The sequence below is a fragment of the Lissotriton vulgaris genome, unplaced genomic scaffold (assembly GCF_964263255.1).
Source record: "Lissotriton vulgaris unplaced genomic scaffold, aLisVul1.2 SCAFFOLD_1565, whole genome shotgun sequence".
Classification (NCBI taxonomy): Eukaryota; Metazoa; Chordata; class Amphibia; order Caudata; family Salamandridae; genus Lissotriton; species Lissotriton vulgaris.
The window spans coordinates 497,358-515,611 of NW_028251420.1; the positions used below are offsets into that span (position 1 = coordinate 497,358).

The 18,254-nt window shown below is 51.7% G+C and overlaps 1 protein-coding gene across 1 annotated transcript in view; it reads left to right on the top strand.

Annotated features, from left to right (window-relative positions):
* The window catches only part of LOC147662888 (uncharacterized), a 137,001-nt gene extending 136,570 nt beyond the window's left edge, over positions 1–431 (top strand). Inside the window, exon 7 of the mRNA XM_086950821.1 lies at positions 277–431. Coding sequence (XP_086806947.1) covers positions 277–431 — 155 coding nt within the window. The remainder of the gene's footprint in view (positions 1–276) is intronic.
* The last annotated feature ends 17,823 nt before the right edge of the window (positions 432–18,254 follow it).

The following is an 18,254-nucleotide window of genomic DNA, read 5'->3' on the forward strand; positions in this document are numbered from 1 at the left end:
ATTCCCTCTTCTCTCTCTCTGTTCCCTTTATCTTGCTCTGTGTTTTTCATGCTATCCTAGTCTTCCTCTCAACTCTTTGTCTCTTTCTCTGTCTCTGTCTGTCTCTCTCTCTCTATTCAGCTTCTCCCTCTGGCTCTCTTGTCCTCACATTTCTTTTTCCTTTTTTGACTCTTTGCCTGTAGCTCTCTTTCTTCTGAGTCCTCTTATTTAATCTCTGTCTCTCACCTTCTCTCTCTCTCTCTCTTTAAATCAGTCCCTCTTCTTTTTCCCCCACAGCAGTGATCCAGTGTGACCAACATAACAAACGAGGAGGAGCTGGTGGACAGGACTACACCTGTCCAAGAGACAAGCCTGGAACTGAAGATTCCTCTTCCTGGATGGGTGTATTGCCCTACTTGAGAGAGACGTTATGTCTCCACTCTGGTAAGTGAACTTAATTGAAAAGTTTGAAGCTTATTTGTTGATTTAAAAAAATACAGTACCAGAAATTAAACTTTAAGCACCTTAACAGGAGTTAGGTTAAAATATATTTTCTTGCCAGGCCTCCTGTCTTTTATATATAAAAAAAACCATTGAAATGCAAGCAGCGTCTGAAGAAAAGATCTCAGAGAAATTTGAGCTTGGTGGAAATCAACCAATCAATTAATCAATCAATCAATCAATCAACAAAATTTGTAAAGCGCGCTACTCACCCGCTAGGGTCTCAAGGCACTGGGAGGAGGAGGAGACGCTACTGCTTGAACAGCCAGGTCTTGAGTTGCTTCCTGAAGGAGAGATGGTCCTGGGTCAGCCGAAGGTGGGTGGGGAGGGAGTTCCATGTCTTGGCAGCCAGGTAGGAGAAGGATCTTCCTCCGGTGGTGGTTCTGCGGATTCGTGGGACAGAGGCGAGGGCGAGGCTGGCGGATCGAAACTGGCGGGTGGGTGTGTAGAGTGTGAGGCGGTGTAGGAGAGTAGGGTCTGCTATCCTATGGTCACCCCAAATTTTTGCTTTTTGCTTCACTGGTTTCTGACTTAATGTGGCTGTGGGCCTGCTAATCAGACCCACAGCCTGCTGTTCTCTCTCTAAATTACTGCCAATGCACTTTAGGTGCATTACGAATTGGAACTGGTTCACCTTATGAGCCCCTGTAGTAGTGTACCCTAGGTACCCAGGGCATAGGTGTATCCAAGGCCTACCAGGGGCTGCAGCATGTATTGTGCCACCCCTGGCCTTGCCTCCATATTTGACACACCTGGCTGATCACTCAGCTGGGGTAAGTTGGTGTAATCACCTCTTGCTTAGGTACGGTATGCCTGTGCCTAACCCTAAACTGGACACATATGTTCCTATCAGCCACTCCTATGGAAGGCCTCATCAATCCTGGAGGCAGAGTGCTTGGAAATATGTGAGATGGTGCTCTAGCATGAGCTGAGCCTGTCTGCAGCTGTCGGGAACCACTCCCTAAGCTGTTCCGGGATATTGCCATACCATATACTCTTAAGTGCATTATAATCCTCGCGGTTAAATGCTATCTTTGGTTTGGCTTTATCAAAACATGTCGAGTAAGGTGTCATACGAATTGGAATACTATCCCCTCGCCAGTTCTGGCGACGGGGATAGCATTCCATCCTTCTAGAGGGACACGACATGTGTGTAGCCTTAAACCCCGGTTAAAGTTAACCAGAGCCTCAGCATCACAAAATGGATGCTGCCACCACAGACACGAGTCTGGCCTCCTGCTGCTGACCGAAACTCGGCAGATGGTGGCCTGGACAAAGGGTTTCCTGCCTTGGGAGGTGCGAGCACCACCCCAGACAGGGTTTTGTGTATTGGGTAGGACAGGGCTGAATAGAATCAGACATGCCCGGGGCACACAAGGTGTCCCCGTGCATAGGCCAGTCCAAACCGGTCCTGGGACTTTCCAGACCCAGGCTTGGCGCGGAACTGGACAAAGGAAAGGGGGTGTAACCACCCCCCTTCCTGGTTCCTCCCAGAGGAGGGACCTAGTAGGTGATCCACCCCTCAGATTGGGAATAAGAGTGGGAGCAGTGCCATTGCACAGCAGATCATCCTGAATCAACTTAAAACTAAGAAGACGACTGGACTTCGACATTCTGCTGCACATAAGACTGAAGAAGAATCTCCCTTGTGGCCTAGGAGTGGCCACCCTGTGAACACAGGTACCAACCAGCAACTCGACGTCTGCTTTGCCGCCGCCTCCCGCCGGAGCCTGAGCCCAGAGCCCAACAAAAACCAGACTCCCAGACCTCTCAAAGCCCGATCCACAGTCCCTGCTAAGAAGGGACCTGTGGAGGCACCGAGTGACGTGGGACCGGACCTCTTGGAAGAAACTTGAAAAGCTGACTGCGCAGCTTCTGAGGCATCCTCGACGTTGTGCTTTGGGGACTGAGAACCCCCACCACCGAGCAGCCCTTGCACTGAAGATCAGCCCTCCAGCATCTCCACGATCTGCGTGGGGCCCTTTTGCATTGTGCCACTCGACGCACCATCCCGGCCACTAGCCACGTGGTCAGCGGCCATCTTGGCGACCAAACCAATGATTTATACAGCAGGTCTGGTTGCTCCAGACCTACCCAAGCTCCTGTAAAAAGGAGCACTCGCTCTGACCTTGTTGGTCCGAGTGTTAAGCATCTTTCAACTTCTGCGTGGCTTGCATTTGCCAAGGCCTGTTTGCTCCGATCAGGTCGCCGACACCGCCAACAGCGAAAAGCCTGCGTGGGACAGCTCGTGATTGACTCCTGGACGTCCTCGACCCCGGGTGTCTACGTGGCTGCAGAGAGAAGCTACCCAACAACGCCTGTTTGCACCCGACATGGCCTGGTTCCAATCTGGTTCCACGGTAGTCACTGGCTAGTGACTTTGAACACTGTCCCCTCTGCTTTCAGGTCTTCACAACTACAGATCCACCCTTGGATCCCCCGGAACTCTTCACCTCGAGCCGCCTGCAGCATCTTCAGCTCCAAGCACCATCGACCAGCGTGACGAAACCCGACACTACTTCGACCCTGTGCACCCGCTTCCTGTGGGTGAGGTAACTCAGCTCCGCCGGTGCTCCTGCACTGGTACACATCTCAAGGGCCTGTGTTTTAAGTTTCAGCTCCCTAGGTCACTCGGAAGGTTCCTAGCTTTCTAACTTAGTACTTTTTACGCACCATAAACTTTGCATTGGAAAGTGCGTGCACTTTGAACACTGCACCCGAGTCCCGTGGGCCTTTCCCGACTTAATCATTGCCAGTCTCGAATAGCTCCAGCGATTCCCAAGTCCCTAGGCCTGTTCCCTTTCCTATTGGTATCTCTTATACCACTTTCTTAGTATATGGTTTAGGTGGCCCCTAGGGCTCATCCATATTGTGCAACTTTTGTGTATTTTAAACTGTCTTGTGATTTAACGCTTGTGCTTCTGTGCTCATAAAGAGTCCAGGGGATTTTATAGTTAATAAATTAATATATATTTTCAATATATATCTGTGTGGTGTCCCTTTCATTTGGTATTCAAGGGGGTTGTGTATGGTATAACAGCTGGCTTCACATGCCTTTCAGAGTTCAGCCTAAGACTGCTTTGTCCACGTTACCACTAGGATAACTGGTCTACATGGTTGAATTACAACCATCATCATAAGGGTTGCTTGGCATGGTACAAAGTGATCACTAAGAATTAGTGAGCATTATATACCAGGCCAACTTCTCACAGGCGGCTGTTGAGGTATTTGGGGCCCGTGTTGTGAAGAGCCTTGTGTGCGTGGGTGAGGAGCCTGAATATGATCCTCTTGCTGACGGGGAGCCAGTGCAGGTCTCTCAGATGGGCAGAGATGTGGTCGTGGCGGGGGATGTCCAGGATGTGTCGTGCAGAAGCGTTCTGTATGCGCTGGAGTCTTTTCTGGAGTTTGGCTGTGGTTCCCGCGTAGAGGGCGTTCCCGTAGTATAGTCGGCTGGTGATGAGGGCCTGGGTGACCGTCTTCCTGTTATCGGTGGGGATCCACCAGAAGATCTTACGAAGCATGCTCAGGGTGTTGAAACAAGATGACGAGACGGCGTTGACTTGTTTGGCCATTGTGAGCGAGGAGTCTAGGATGAAGCCCAGGTTGCGTGCATGGTCCATTGTCTTGGGGGCGGAGCAGGAGTCATCCCAGGCAGAGGGGAAGGTCCCAGGATGAGAACTTCTGTCTTGTCTGAGTTCAGTTTCAGACGGCTGAGCTTCATCCATTCTGCGACGTCTTTCATTCCTTCCTGGAGGCTCGTTCTGGCGGTGGTGGGGTCATTGGTGAGGGAGAGTATCAGCTGGGTGTCGTCAGCGTAGGAGATGATGTTGAGGTTGTGTTGGCGTACGATGGCTGCAAGGGGGCTCATGTAGACATTGAAGAGGGTGGGGCTGAGCGAGGATCCTTGCGGAACGCCGCAGATGTCTTTGGTGGCCGCGGAACGGAACGGGGGAGGCGGACTCTCTGGGTTCTTACGGCAAGGAACGAGATGATCCACTCCAAGGCCATTCCTTGGATTCCGGTGTTGCTCAGGCGCTGTACTAGGGTGCGGTGGCATACGGTGTCAAAGGCTGCAGAGAGGTCTTGGAGGATGAGGGCGGCTGTTTCCCCTTTGTCGAGCAGGGACCTGATATCATCGGTAGCTGCGATGAGGGCTGTCTCGGTGCTGTGGTTTGCTCGAATCCCGGACAGCGAGAGGTCGAGGGATCTGTTTGTCTCGAGGAAGGTGGAGAGTTGTTTGTTGACGGTCTTCTCGATGACTTTGGCAGGAAAAGGGAGAAGCGAGATGGGGCGGAAGTTCTTGAGGTCCGTGGGGTACGCGGTGGGTTTCTTAAGGAGGGCGCTGAGCTCGGCATGTTTCCAGCTCTCCGGGAAGGTGGCGGATGCGAAGTAGCAGTTAATGATGTCCCGGAGATGGGGTGCGATGATGGTTTCTGCTTTGTTGAAGATGTGGTGTGGACAGGGGTAGTTTGGGGAGCCGGAGCGGGTGGTGTTCATCATGCGGGTGGTGTCTTCGGTGCTGATAGGGGTCCAGGTGCAGAGGGTAGTGGTGGGGGGCGCTGGTTCGGTGGTTGGGTGTGTGGACTGTGCGCCGAAGCTGTTGTGTATGTCGGCAATCTTGCGGAGAAAGAACGAGGTGAGTGAGTCGCAGAGGTTTTGCGAGGGTGTTATGTCATTGTTTCCAGCGCTGGGGTTGGAGAGCTCTTTAACGTGCTGAAGAATTCCTTGCTGTTGTGGGTGTTGTTGTCCAATCGTTCTTCGTTCTTTGAATGTTGTCCTCTTGGTGGTGCGGATCAGCTGGTGGTGTTTGCGGGTGGCGTCCTTGAGGGCTGACATGTTTTCGGTTGTCTGGTCCTGGCGCCATGCCTTCTCGAGGGTGCGGCAGGTTTTCTTGGAGTTTATGAGGTCGTTGGTGAACCACGAGGCCCTCTTGCTGCCAGGTCTGCTGGTAGGGTTCTTCAGTGGTGCAAGGTCATCGGCGCAGTTGGTGAGCCACTGAGTGAGGTTGGGGGCTGCTTCGTTGGAGTCCTTCGTGTTGGTGGGAGGGTTCTGGCTGATAGAGTTGGTGAGCTGGTCGGTGGTGATCTTGCTCCAGCTTCTGCAGGAAAACCTGTTGCGGGTGGTGGTGGGTCATGGTTCTTTCGAAGTTGAAGTGGACGCAGTTGTGATCTGTCCAGTTTAGTCCGGTGGCGTGGCCGAAGGAGATGTGTTTGCTGGAGGAGAAGATGGGGTCTAGCATGTGGCCGGCGTAGTGGGTGGGGTTGTTCACCAGTTGCTTGAGTCCGAGGTTGGCGAGGTTGTCCAGTAGGGCTGCGGTGTTGCTGTCAATGTTGTTCTCCAGGTGGAAGTTGAGGTCCCCTAGGAGGATGTAGTCTGAGGAGGTTAGGGCGTGCTGGCTGATGAAGTCTGCGATGGCTTCGCTGAATTGGGTGCGTGGTCCCAGGGGTCTGTAGATGAGAGTACCCCTGAGGGTGATCTTGGGGTCGGTGTGTATCTGGAAGTGAAGGTGCTCGGCGGCGGTGAGGGTGTCGTCGGAGTTGGTCGTGATGCGGATGGTGTTTCTGTGGATGATGGCGATGCCTCCTCCGGTTTGGTTGATGCGGTCCCTCTGGGTGATCTTGTAGCCATCCGGGATGGCTATGGCGATGTCGGGGGCTGAGGAGGTGTTCATCCATGTTTCTGTGAGGAAGGCGACGTCTGGTGAGGTTGTGTCGAGGAGGTTCCAGAGTTCGACGGCGTGTCTGTGGATGGAGCGGGTGTTGAGCAGGATGCACTTGAGATGATTGTTGCTGGTGTCTGGCTTGGCGGGTGCGGTGCAGGTTCGGAGGCAGGTGAATTTGCAGGTTTGGCAGGTGAAGGGTCCATGGGTGCGTTTCGGGTTAGCTTGGTAGCAGGCGGGGTTCCGGCCAGCGTTGAGTGCGTGGATGGTGGTGGCGTCGTAGGTCCGTCGGGTGGGCTGGCATCGTCTAGGGCCAGGGGTCCGAGCGCTGGGCGCGGTCCAGGCGTGGACGGGTGCAGACGGGCTTTCCTTTGGCGCGCCCGCTGTGCGGGCGCTGCGGTATCTCCATAAGAGGGAGGGGGAGGAGGGGTCAGCTGGGAGGCGGGAGGGCAGGTGAGCCCATGGGCACGGGGGGCGGGGCCACCCCGGGGTCAGCAGCAGGAAAAACTGGGGAGCAGCGGAGCAGGGTGAGGGGTTACATGGGCTACAGGCACACAGTGGGGGTACAGAAAGAAAAGGCGGGGAACAGGCACAGGCACACTGGCAAGGCGGGTGGATGAGGCAAAACAACAATGGGAGAGGTAGGGAGATTCAAGGACACTCTCTCAGTCCCCGATTAGATACAAATAAACAAAAACAGAGAGGTCAGATCGGTCTCAAAAAGCCACAGAGACGGAGCGAGATAGATAAGAATCACACACACACTTTGGGTGGATAGGAAAGCCCTCACACACCGACCTAGTCAGTGTCATGCTTCATCACCGGGCCCCACCAAAGAGGCCAAGTGCCTCTTCGGTGTGCTGCGACGCCAGAAAGACTGCGGAGCTGGTTATGTGAGAAGGGCGTGCTGTGAGGGTAGATAAAATTAAAAGTGCCTAAAAGGGTATCAGTAAAAAAAGTTTAATGAGTGATCCCTAAGACACGAGTGAAGAGTATTATGTGTCTGAATTTATCTGCCAAGGTTTAAGGATTGGTTAAATTCAGAAAAAATACTTAAGTCAGTCAACATGTTTCTGCCATATGGGTGGTTTCAATTTACCAAGGCATTCATCAGGACTAAACCCCGGCGGTATGGACTCTCTAATCGTCCACCCTGACCTGGGGACGTGAAAGTGAAAATCTTAAAAAGGTGAAAAAAGTGCTTAGAAAAGGTGGAAGAGCGGGTCGCTCATTCCGAAAAATGCTCCAAATTATGGAGTATCTCAGCACCTGTAAAGTGAAATACACATACAAACACAAAAAGACATACACACAATTAATATAAGCCTTTGCGTTTGATCATAGTGCTCCATCGTTTGTGGCATAAATAGTGTTCCCAAAGTAGACACTAGTTTTAACACCCTCCAAGTAGCCCTGTGGGGATGATAACGTTAACTCTGGGAAGTGAAGTGGTAAGGGTGTCTTTAAAAACTAAAGCAGTGGATAGAAGGGTTAAAAACAAGATGTATGTACTCCTTATGAAGGGATCAATGGACCAAAGGTCTGTGACCCCCTAAGATGGTAACTTAGACTTATATCTCACTTTAAAACAGGGCGCTACTTGCACCATGGGTTTTGGGAGGGGGGTTGGAGCATGCCTGGCACATCCTGTAAAAGAAAGGGTTTGCTTTAAATCCCCGTAAAACGGGTGTACACTTAGCTCGTTTCTGTAGAATGCCAGCGATCCTGTAGCTGAAGTGCACTCACGCCCTCAATGCTCTCAGCCCGCTGTGAACCTGGGTATCGCCTCAAAACCGGACCCCGACTATGGAGAGCGGGGCCGGTAACGGAGTCTTAAAGCATTCGTGCTGCACGTCGCGCTCTTCCGGGTGGGCGTGTCTGTAGGAGAGTAGGGTCTGCAATCCTATGATCACCCAGATTTTTTGCTTTTGTTTCACTGGTTTACGACTTTCTCTGGCTGTGGGCCTGCCAATCAGACCCACAGCCTGGCTTTTCTCTTTCTAAATTACGATATGTACCCTAGGTGCATTTACCAATTGGTACTGGGCCACCTTATCAGACCCCGTAACGCAGGGCATAGGTGTACCCAGGGCCGCCAGGGGCTGCAGCATGTATTATGCCACCCCTGGCTGGCCTCCTAAATTTGACACAACTGGCTGCATGACAGCTGGGGCGAAGTCATGTAATCACACTTTGCTTTAGATATAGTAGCCCTATATCTAACCATACCATGGACACCCGAGTTCCTATCAGTCACTCCTATGGCAGGCCTTGACAATCCTGAAGGCAGAGTGCGTGGGCTCGTGTGAACTAGGTTCTGGCCCGAGCCGAGCCCGGTTGCAGCTTGCGGAATCAAGACCCAATGGCTGTTCCATGATAACGCGTACCACATCAGTAACTTCGGTGTCGCGTTATCAAGACATGTCGAGTAAGGTGTCATACGAATCGGGATGCTGCCCCCTCACCAATTCTGGCGACGAGGTTAGCATTCCGCCCTTCTAGAGGGACACGACATGTACGTAACTGTGAACCCCGGTTAAAGTTAACTAAAGCCTCAGCTCCACAAAATGGATGCTGCCACCACAGACACGAGTCTGACCTCCTGCTGCTGGGAGTCCTTCCAGCGAGGAGAGCTTGGACAAAGGGTTTCCTGTCGAGGGCGGTGTTCGCACCGTCCCAGACAGGGTTTGTGTATTCTGGGTAGGTAGGGCTTTTGCGAGAAGGTGACTGCGGAGTGGCACCCCGGTGCTCACTACGCATCTGCCGGTCAGAACCAGTTCTAGGGGCGCCAGCCCTGGCCTGGGGAAAGTCCGGCAGGGGAGAGGGGTGTAACTACCCCCCTTCCTGGTCCCACCCTTAGGGCAGGACCTAGTCATGTACCCACCCCTTTCTTTAGAATAAAGGCCGGAGCGGGGACCCTTCCAAATTAGATCATCTTTGAATCAAGAACTACTTTCTACGAAAGGACACTCAAGACTCTTCTCAAGATTTCTCCCTTGTGACTAAGGAGTAGTCACCCTGCATCAGCGGGCACCACCTAAGAACTCTGCGGTTTGCTGCAAGTCCTTCCTCAAGGATCCGACGGCCCAGCTCGACGAGAACCGGCTTCCCTGGCACCTCTGACCTCTACCCACGTCATCAGCTCAGCTGTGATCTGTGGGTGCGACGAGACCTCGAGGGACCGGCCATCATCAGAACCTGCACGCTCTTAACCAGCACGACCATCGAAGCAATTCTCTGGTGAGTGCTCTGGGGTCCGAGAAGCCCCGACCCTGAGCCGCTCCAGCACCGAAGTGCAGTCTCCCAGCATCTCCACGATCTGCGTGGGGCCCTTCTGCTCGCTGCTCAGCACGTTGTCTGGTCACTAGCCGCTGGCTTGTGCCCTTCTGTGACGACATCCGACAATCAATACTGCTGGTCTGGTTGCTCCAGACTGGCCCTTGCTTCCATCTTTGCGAGAAGCACCCCGGACCCTCCTGGTCCACTCAAGACGCCATCTTAGGCCCACCACGTGGCCCTGAGATCTGCCAAGGCTTGTTGCCCCATCCTGGGCCCAGCGACGCCGACAGCATCATCCTTCGTGGGACAGCTCGCACCTCCACCGTGGTCGCCGACAACGCCTCCTGGTCCGTGAGACTGCAGAGCCTAGCGTCGCCCACTCACCTGGTCGAGGTGACGGCCAACCGGTGCCTTCCTGGTACCCTCTGACTACTGGCTAGTAGTACGAACTTGGTCCCCTCTGCTTTCAGGTATCATCAATCTCTGATCCAGGCTTGGATCTCTACGAACTATTTATCACTGGTCGCCGGCCAGCAACTCCTTTTCTTCCTGCTCCTGGCTCGTCAGCGAAGACCCCGACGCCTGTAAGACTTGTGCAGCCGCAGCCCTCGTGGCTAGGTAACTCGGCATTTCGGTGCCTGCATAGCCTCTTTACTCTAGGGTCCCGAGTCCCTCGCTTCCGACTTGCCTTATCGGGTCCGCCCGAGACCTTAAACTTTCCGTGTCCTCGGACACTTGTTTTAATTGTGCACTTGAAGTATTTTCCTAAGAGATTTGGTTTGTGCTTAGTACCCTGTCCTCATAAAGAGCACAGGGCTGTTGTGAATCTTAATAAATATCCTGTTTATTTTCATAACACTTGTGTGGTGTCCTTTCACTTGGTGTTCAAGGGGTACATGTGTGGTAAACAGCTGGCTTAACACGCCCTCTCGAGTCTTTAGCCTTAGACTGCTCGTATCCACGCTACTAGGATAGCTGGTCTATAGGTTGACTTACAACCAAACACCATAAGGGTCGTTGGAACGATACATAGCGGTCGCTAGAATAGCGAACGTTGCATATCGGGCCAACTTCTCACAGTGTCCAGCCAAACCGAGGCTTGGAACGCACCCGCCCAGTGTGGAGAGGCACGGCCGGAATCCAAATAGAGGCTTGGAAAAGTGAGCCAATAGGGAGCCTGACCGGCGCCGATGCCGGTGTGAAGCTTTTTTGGGCTCATGCACAGACGGCGTTAACTTACTGGAATGTGCTTAAATCTCCAAAAGATTGCAACGCCAGTGAGGCAATCTGTGGTTGCATGCAGATAGTGCAAAGGATTGATCAATACAGGTCGTTATGCTGAGTGCACACTAATAGTAAGAGTGGTATGAAAAGGCACTAGTGTAGTAACGGTAAGGGGTGAGGAGGCATGTTAATGCTATGTAGTCAGGCAAAAACGATTAAACCTTTCGCCGTATTAATTTGTATTGAGGGCAACATTGCACCTAGAATGGGGTATTGTTGCAGAGGGGCACAGAGACCCAACAGTACAAGAATAGGTAATGTCTCATTCTGTGTCATAAAGGAGTTTGAAAGATCAAATGCTATCCACACCTGGATGGTTATGTTGGAATGAACACAGAAGGAAATCCTGTGTGGATGGTCATGTTGGTTGCTAGGCGCATATACACATGTAACACACATACAGGTAACTTAGACAATACAGAAATTGGTTATTAAAGTCATTGTGGATTCAAAGGTATTCTGCTCAAGATAGCACAGTATTCCACGGGATGTCATCGTTTAGGCCGTTGGTATTAGTGCCTAAGCGATACACCCAGCGCTGCTCTTTTTCAAAGAGTCTGCTTGTTATATTTGTTGTGCCGTTGACTACCTCGATTACGGTCCACCTCATATCATTGGGTGTATGGTTACTGTCCAAAAAGTGACGGCTCAGCTTGGTTGTTACTTTTTTACACCTGACATTGCTCCGGTGTTCACAAATACGCTGTTTGACCTTGCGTGTTGTCATGCCAACATAGCGAAGTTGGCAGGGGCAGGTGATCAGATAAACCACATTCATTGAGTTACAGTTTGTGTGTTCTTTCTGTGTCCATACCCTCCATACTTCCAGCGACAGTGTTTTTGTTGCTTCCGTTAGATGGCAGACGCTGCAGTCAGAGCAGGGGTAATGCCCGGTGATTCTTGGCAGACCCCATGCTGCAGTTACTGTGGGCATAACGTGAGGTGGCTTTTCTTTTGGGCGAGTGTGGGCCAAGGCATCTTTCAGACTCCGTCCTTTTTTAAAAGAGAAGAGAGGTTTCTCCCAGTTCTCTTTGCAGGATGTTAAAATGTTACAGTGTTTATTGATAGTTTTTTTCATCAGATTGGAAAGGCTGTTATATGTGGTTACACATGTAAGGGATATTGAGTCAGGGTTATTGATCTTTTCTTCCTGACTCGTGCAGATCCGGTTGCTCCCCTCTGTCCTCCTGGGTATCGTAGCGCTACTCCTACGCTGCTTGTGCTCTGTGCATTCTTCCAGCTGTATTCTCATTGCGCCGCATAGTGTCTTAGACGTGCTTTGACCTTACCGCTGCTTTGCTGCTTTGTTATTCATTGCACTGTGCTCAATTTCATAGCGCTGCTTTATACTTTTAATGTGCTGTGTTCATAGCGCTACTTTGTGACCCCTCACAGCGTCCACCACTCAGCCATTTCATTTGTAAATTAACTGTTTTAGTAATAGCGCTCCACTGCTCGTCCCAACCTCTCCCTGCATTAAGTTGTTGTTATTGCTGCAGCCATTTGCTTGTTGTGACGTCCAAGCCCGTCCCTCCAATCACGCTCCCGCCTCCCAGCTGAGCCTGCCTCGCCCCTCCCCCCCACTATCCACTTATGACAGAAGCATTTGCGCGCAGCATTCACGCGCAGCGACCGCGCCCCAATCGCGCCGAAGGTGCGCCAAAGGTAAGTCCGTCTACGCCCGTCCGGGCCTGGACCGCGCCCAGCGCCAGACCCCCTGGCCCTCGTTCCACCCACCCCACCCGCATTACATACGACGCCACCGCCCACCTAGCCCTTAACCCCGGCCGTCCCCCCAACTGCGTCCAAGCCGCTCCTGGTCACACCCATGGACCCTTCTCCTGCAACTCCTGCACGTTCGACGGCACCAAGACCAACACCTCATCCACAAACACAAAACAGATATCTGACACCAACCACCTACAATGCATCCTGCTCAACACCCGCTCAGACCACAGGCACGCCATCGACCTCTGGAATCTACTAGACACCATCTCACCGGACGTCGCCTTCCTAACAGAAACATGGATGAACGCCTCCTCAGCCCCAGACATCACTATTGCCATCCCGGAAGGCTACAAGATCATCCGTAAGGACCGCACCGACCAAACTGGAGAAGGCATCGCTATCGTCCATAAGAATTCCATCCGCATCTCAACCAGTTCAGACGTCAACCTTGCCAACACCGAACACCTTCACTTCCAGATCCACACCAACCACGAGACCACACTCAGAGGCACCCTCCTCTACCGACCTCCAGGACCCCGTGCACAATTCAGTGACGACATCACTGATTTTATCACCCCACACGCCCTCCCCTCCGAGGAATACATTCTACTGGGAGACCTCTGGACAACCTTGCTAACCTCGGACTCAGACAACTTGTCACTTCCCCCACCCACATTGCAGGTCACACACTCGACCCTATCTTCACCTCCAGCAAACATGTCTCCTTCAGTCACACCACAGCTCTCCATTGGACGGACCACAGCTGCGTTCACTGTATCTACAATAAGACCACAACCCACAACCATCCTCAACCTACTCTGCGAAGAAAGTGGAACAAAATCACCATCGACCAGATCTCCTCATCGCTTCTCCAAAACCCCCCTGCCCACTCCTCAAACCCCGACCAAGCAGCCATTAACCTCACCCAATGGCTATCCAACAGCTCCGACATCCTAGCACCGTTGAAAAAACGTCAAATCAAACAAGGCAGCAAAAACGCCCCCTGGTTCAACGATGATCTTAAGAAATCTAAGAAACTCTGTCGTTCCCTCGAGAAGGTCTGGAAAAAAGACCCAAACACCAGCATTAAGGACGCCTTCAAAAACGCCACCCGCATACACCACCAACTTATCCGGTCTGCCAAGAAAGCCGCATTCAAAGATCGACTAGACAACAACGCCCACAACAGCAAGGAGTTATTCAACATCGTCAAAGAGTTTACCAACCCCACTGCCAACTCCAATGACATCACCCCTTCCCAAGCCCTCTGAGACTCCCTAGCTTCATTCTTCCACAACAAAATCGCAGACATCCATAACAGCTTCGACAACCAACCCGGAGACCAACCCACCCATCCTTCTGCCACACCTTCACCCCCCCTGAACATCCTTAATGACTGGAACACAATCTCCACTGAGGACACCATCTGCCTGATGAACTCCATCCACTCAGGATCCCCCACAGACCCATGCCCTCACCACATCTTCAACAAAGCAGACTCCATCATAGCACCACACCTCCGAGACGTCATCAACTGCTCCCTCAACTCCGCCACCTTCCCGGAAAGCTGGAAACACGCAGAACTCAGCGCCCTTCTGAAAAAACCCACAGCTGACCCCACCGAACTCAAAAACTACCGCCCCATCTCACTACTTCCATTCCCGGCCAAAGTCATCGAGAAAGCTGTCAACAACCAGCTCGCCGCCTTCCTCGATACCAACAAATCCCTCGACTCCTCACAGTCCGGCTTCCGAGCCAAACACAGCACTGAGACCGCACTCATCGCAGCAACAGACGACATTCGAACTCTACTGGACAATGGAGACACAGTCGCCCTCATCCTCCTCGACCTCTCCGCAGCCTTCGACACAGTCTGTCATAGCATCCTACTACAGCACCTCAATAACATCGGAATCCAAGGAAAAGCACTGGAATGGATCACATCGTTCCTCACCGGAAGATCCCAGAGAGTCCGCCTCCCACCATTCAAGTCAGAGGCCACTGAAGTCATCTGCGGCGTGCCACAAGGATCTTCACTCAGCCCCACCCTCTTCAATGTATACATGAGCCCCCTCGCGGCCATCGCACGCCAACACAACCTCAACATCATCTCCTACGCTGACGACACTAAGCTGATCCTATCACTCACCAGAGACCCTAACACTGCCAAAACCAACCTACATGAAGGAATGAAAGAAGTAGCCGAGTGGATGAAGCACAGCCGTCTGAAACTGAACTCAGACAAAACAGAAGTCCTTATCCTGGGTACCTCCCCCTCCGCCTGGGATGACTCTTGGTGGCCAGAGGCCCTTGGAAAAGCACCCATCCCGACGGACCACGCACGTAACCTGGGCGTCATCCTGGACTCCTCACTCTCTATGAACAGACAAGTCAACGCCGTTTCATCATCTTGCTTCAACATTCTTCGCATGCTCAAAAAAACATTTCGCTGGATCCCCACCGAAACCAGAAAAACGGTCACCCACGCACTGGTTACAAGCCGACTGGACTACGGAAACACCCTATACGCCGGCACCACCGCAAAACTTCAGAAAAAACTCCAACGCATCCAGAACGCTTCAGCCAGACGCATACTAGACATCCCGCGTAAAGACCACATCTCTGGTCACCTGAAAAACCTCCACTGGCTCCCCGTCAATAAGAGAATTACTTTCCGCCTCCTAACCCACGCGCACAAAGCACTTTACGAACTTGGACCCGAATGCCTCAACTCACGTCTTTCCTTCTACACCCCCTCCCGCCAGCTACGATCCTCCAACCAAGCCCTTGCCACTGTACCTCGCATCAACAAAACCACCATGGGAGGTAGATCCTTCTCCTACCTGGCAGCTAAAACCTGAAACTCACTTCCCACTCACCTTCGCCTCACTCAGAACCACCTAGCATTCAGAAAACAACTTAAAACTTGGATATTCGACAAGTAATTCCCCTCCGTTCTTCAAGCGCCTTGAGACCCTCTGGGTAGGTAGCGCGCTATATAAATCATTTTGACTTGACTTGACTTCCAAGAGCGCCTCTCTTGGCTGATTTCTTGCTCTTTTGAATCCCTTGTTCAGGATAGGCTCTGGGTAGCCTCTATCTCTAAGTTTTTCTGCAAGACTAGAGGACTGTTCTTTGAAATCTGAAAGAGTGCTGCAGTTTCTCCTTAGTCTGAGATATTGCCCATAAGGAAGATTCTCTTTCAGAGGGCGAGGGTGGAAGCTGCTAAATTCAAGAAGATTGTTTTTAGCTGTAGGCTTATGGTGGGTTTTGGTTGTAAGTCCAGTTCCGTTCACAGAGATCACCACATCGAGGAAGACAATATCTGTTCTACTTTTGGTATTGGTGAACCTTAGGTTATGGTCTAGGGTATTGATCCATACCAGAAAAGTTTCCAGGTCACTGTCACTACCTGTCCAAAGGAGCAGGATGTCGTCTATGTAGCGCTTCCATAAAAGCATTGACGACGAAAAAACTGCGGTTGGTGGCAGGATGTATTTGGCCTCGAAATCAGCTACAAAGAGCCCGGCCAAACTAGGAGCAAAAGTGCTGCCCATAGATGTTCCTGAGCACTGGAGGAATAGCTTGTCTTTGAAGGAAAAAAAGTTCTCTTTTAGGGCTATGGTGGCACACTCAATGATAAAAGCCTTGGGTGTCTGGTAATCCCATTCGATAGAGTCTAATGATTTTCCCAGGACTTCGATGGTATCGTTCTGTGGGATGCTCGTGTAGAGGCTTTCTACATCAAGAGTCACTAGGGTGACTGAGTTCTCTGTGAACGTAACCTCTGATAGTAGTCGTAAGAGGCTCTTGGTGTCTTTGAGGTAAGTAGGAGTTGATTGTACTAGTGGTTTTAGGAAATAGTCACAGAACAGTGACAGGGGCTCCAAGAGAGAGCCAATCCCTGACACGATGGGACGCCCGGGAGGTGGCAACCGGTTTTTATGCATCTTAGGCAATGTGTAGAAGTATGGTATGACATTGCTTGTGTTATTCAAAAAATCTGCTTCGTTTTTAGACAAGTGACCTCGTTCCTCCGCCTGTCTAACTAAGGTTGTGATCTTTCTGGTAAGGTCTGCAGTAGGGTCTGTTGTGAGTGGGGTATAGTTTCTGATGTCCCCAAGCAGGTCATTGCAAGTCTTCTCGTAGTCTATAGTATTTTGAATGACAATACATCCACCTTTGTCTGCCGGCTTGATGGTTATTGAGGTGTCATTCTGCAGTTGTTGTAGCGCTTTGTATTCAGCAGTGCTGAAATTCCCAAATGTCTTGGGGTTCTGACAAGATTCAAGATCTTTAAATACAGCCTGCTCAGAGGCGGTGATGGCCGCAGGCACGGTGTATGGGGGAGGGGTGAAAGTGGAACTCGGTCTTAGTCCTGTGTCACCTTTCCTGGTTGCTTCAGTTGGGTCTGCTTTGCCTTCAAAGAATGCTTTTAATTTTAATTTCCGAAAGAAGCCACCAAGTTCGCAGTGCAGCTTGAACTTGTCAGGTCTCGCTGTTGGAACAAAGCCTAAGCCTTTTTCGAGCACCTGAATTTCGTTAGGGGTTAGTACCCTTACAGACAGGTTAGTCACTAGGCTCATACCCCGCTCGTTCCCGGCTGTTGGTTACTGCGGGTGTGATTCGCTACAGAGTCGTCCTCTTCCCAGGATACTCTGTTGTTGCCTCTCCTTTTGCCTCGGCCGCTCTCTAAAAAAGGCTGTCTATACTGATTATGGAAGTTTGCAGGGGGCATAAAGCCCGGGTTCCAGCCAATGAAGGGATATTGTGGCTGTTGATAAGCATAGGGGTGAGGGCCCATCCCCATTTGTGGTGGATGCCATTGTTGATGGTGGCCCTGATTGCCTTGCCTGCCCCTGTTATTCCTGTTGCCACGGTTCCCTCTTCTCTTTGTTTGTCTGAATGAGCTATTGCTTGACCCACTACTGTTAGAGGAGTCATCATCTGAATAATCAGATTTGCTAGCATTGCGTGCTGGTGGAGTGAAGGTTGCAGCAGAGATGGGGTACACGTTTTCAAAGTCAAATTTCTTTTGATATTTTTGGAGTTTGGTTGCTTTTGACTGCATCAGGTTGTCTTTATACTCATTAAGTTCCTTATTGAGTTCATCCAACCGTTTCTTATACCCAGTGATTGTTGTCTTAAAGTGGGACTCAGTCTCTCTAATTTCCACCATTAGTGCTACAGGCACACGGGGGGTACAGAAAGAAAAGGCGGGGAGCAGGCACAGGCACACTGGCAAGGCGGGTGGATGAGGCAGCTGCAGGCGGCAGACAGGAGGGTTGAGGTCACAGGCAGGCAGGTAGAGGTCGGTGGCTGGCTGAGGAGGCGCTGCAGCGGTGGAGAAGCGACCTTCCCGGAGAGTCAAGGGTCGCTGTCTCTGTCGTGCAGCGGCCCCCTTTAACTGGGGTCAGCTGGGAGGTGGGAGGGCAGGTGAGCCAATGGGCACGGGGGGGGCAAGGCCGCAGGGGGGTCAGCGGCAGGAAAAACGGGGGAGCAGCGGAGCAGGGTGAGGGGTTACAGGGGCTACAGGCACACGGGGGTACTGGAGTTCTGGACTTTTTGGTTCCGTCCAGAGGTGTCAGGGTACAACACCCAAAGACCCCGGAGTCCCACCTGCCTTGGTGCACAAATGAACAGAAACACGGGCTTCTCGATGGTGGCGTCAAAGACCAAAGGTTTATTACTGCAGGGACACAGAAGTCATAGATACTACACACGGGCAGTAACCAGGAGCCTGTTCGATTTGTACAAAGTGGGTTGCTCCTTATATACTAAAAATTGTGCTCTAGGCAAATATTTCACATGTCGGTACATTCCC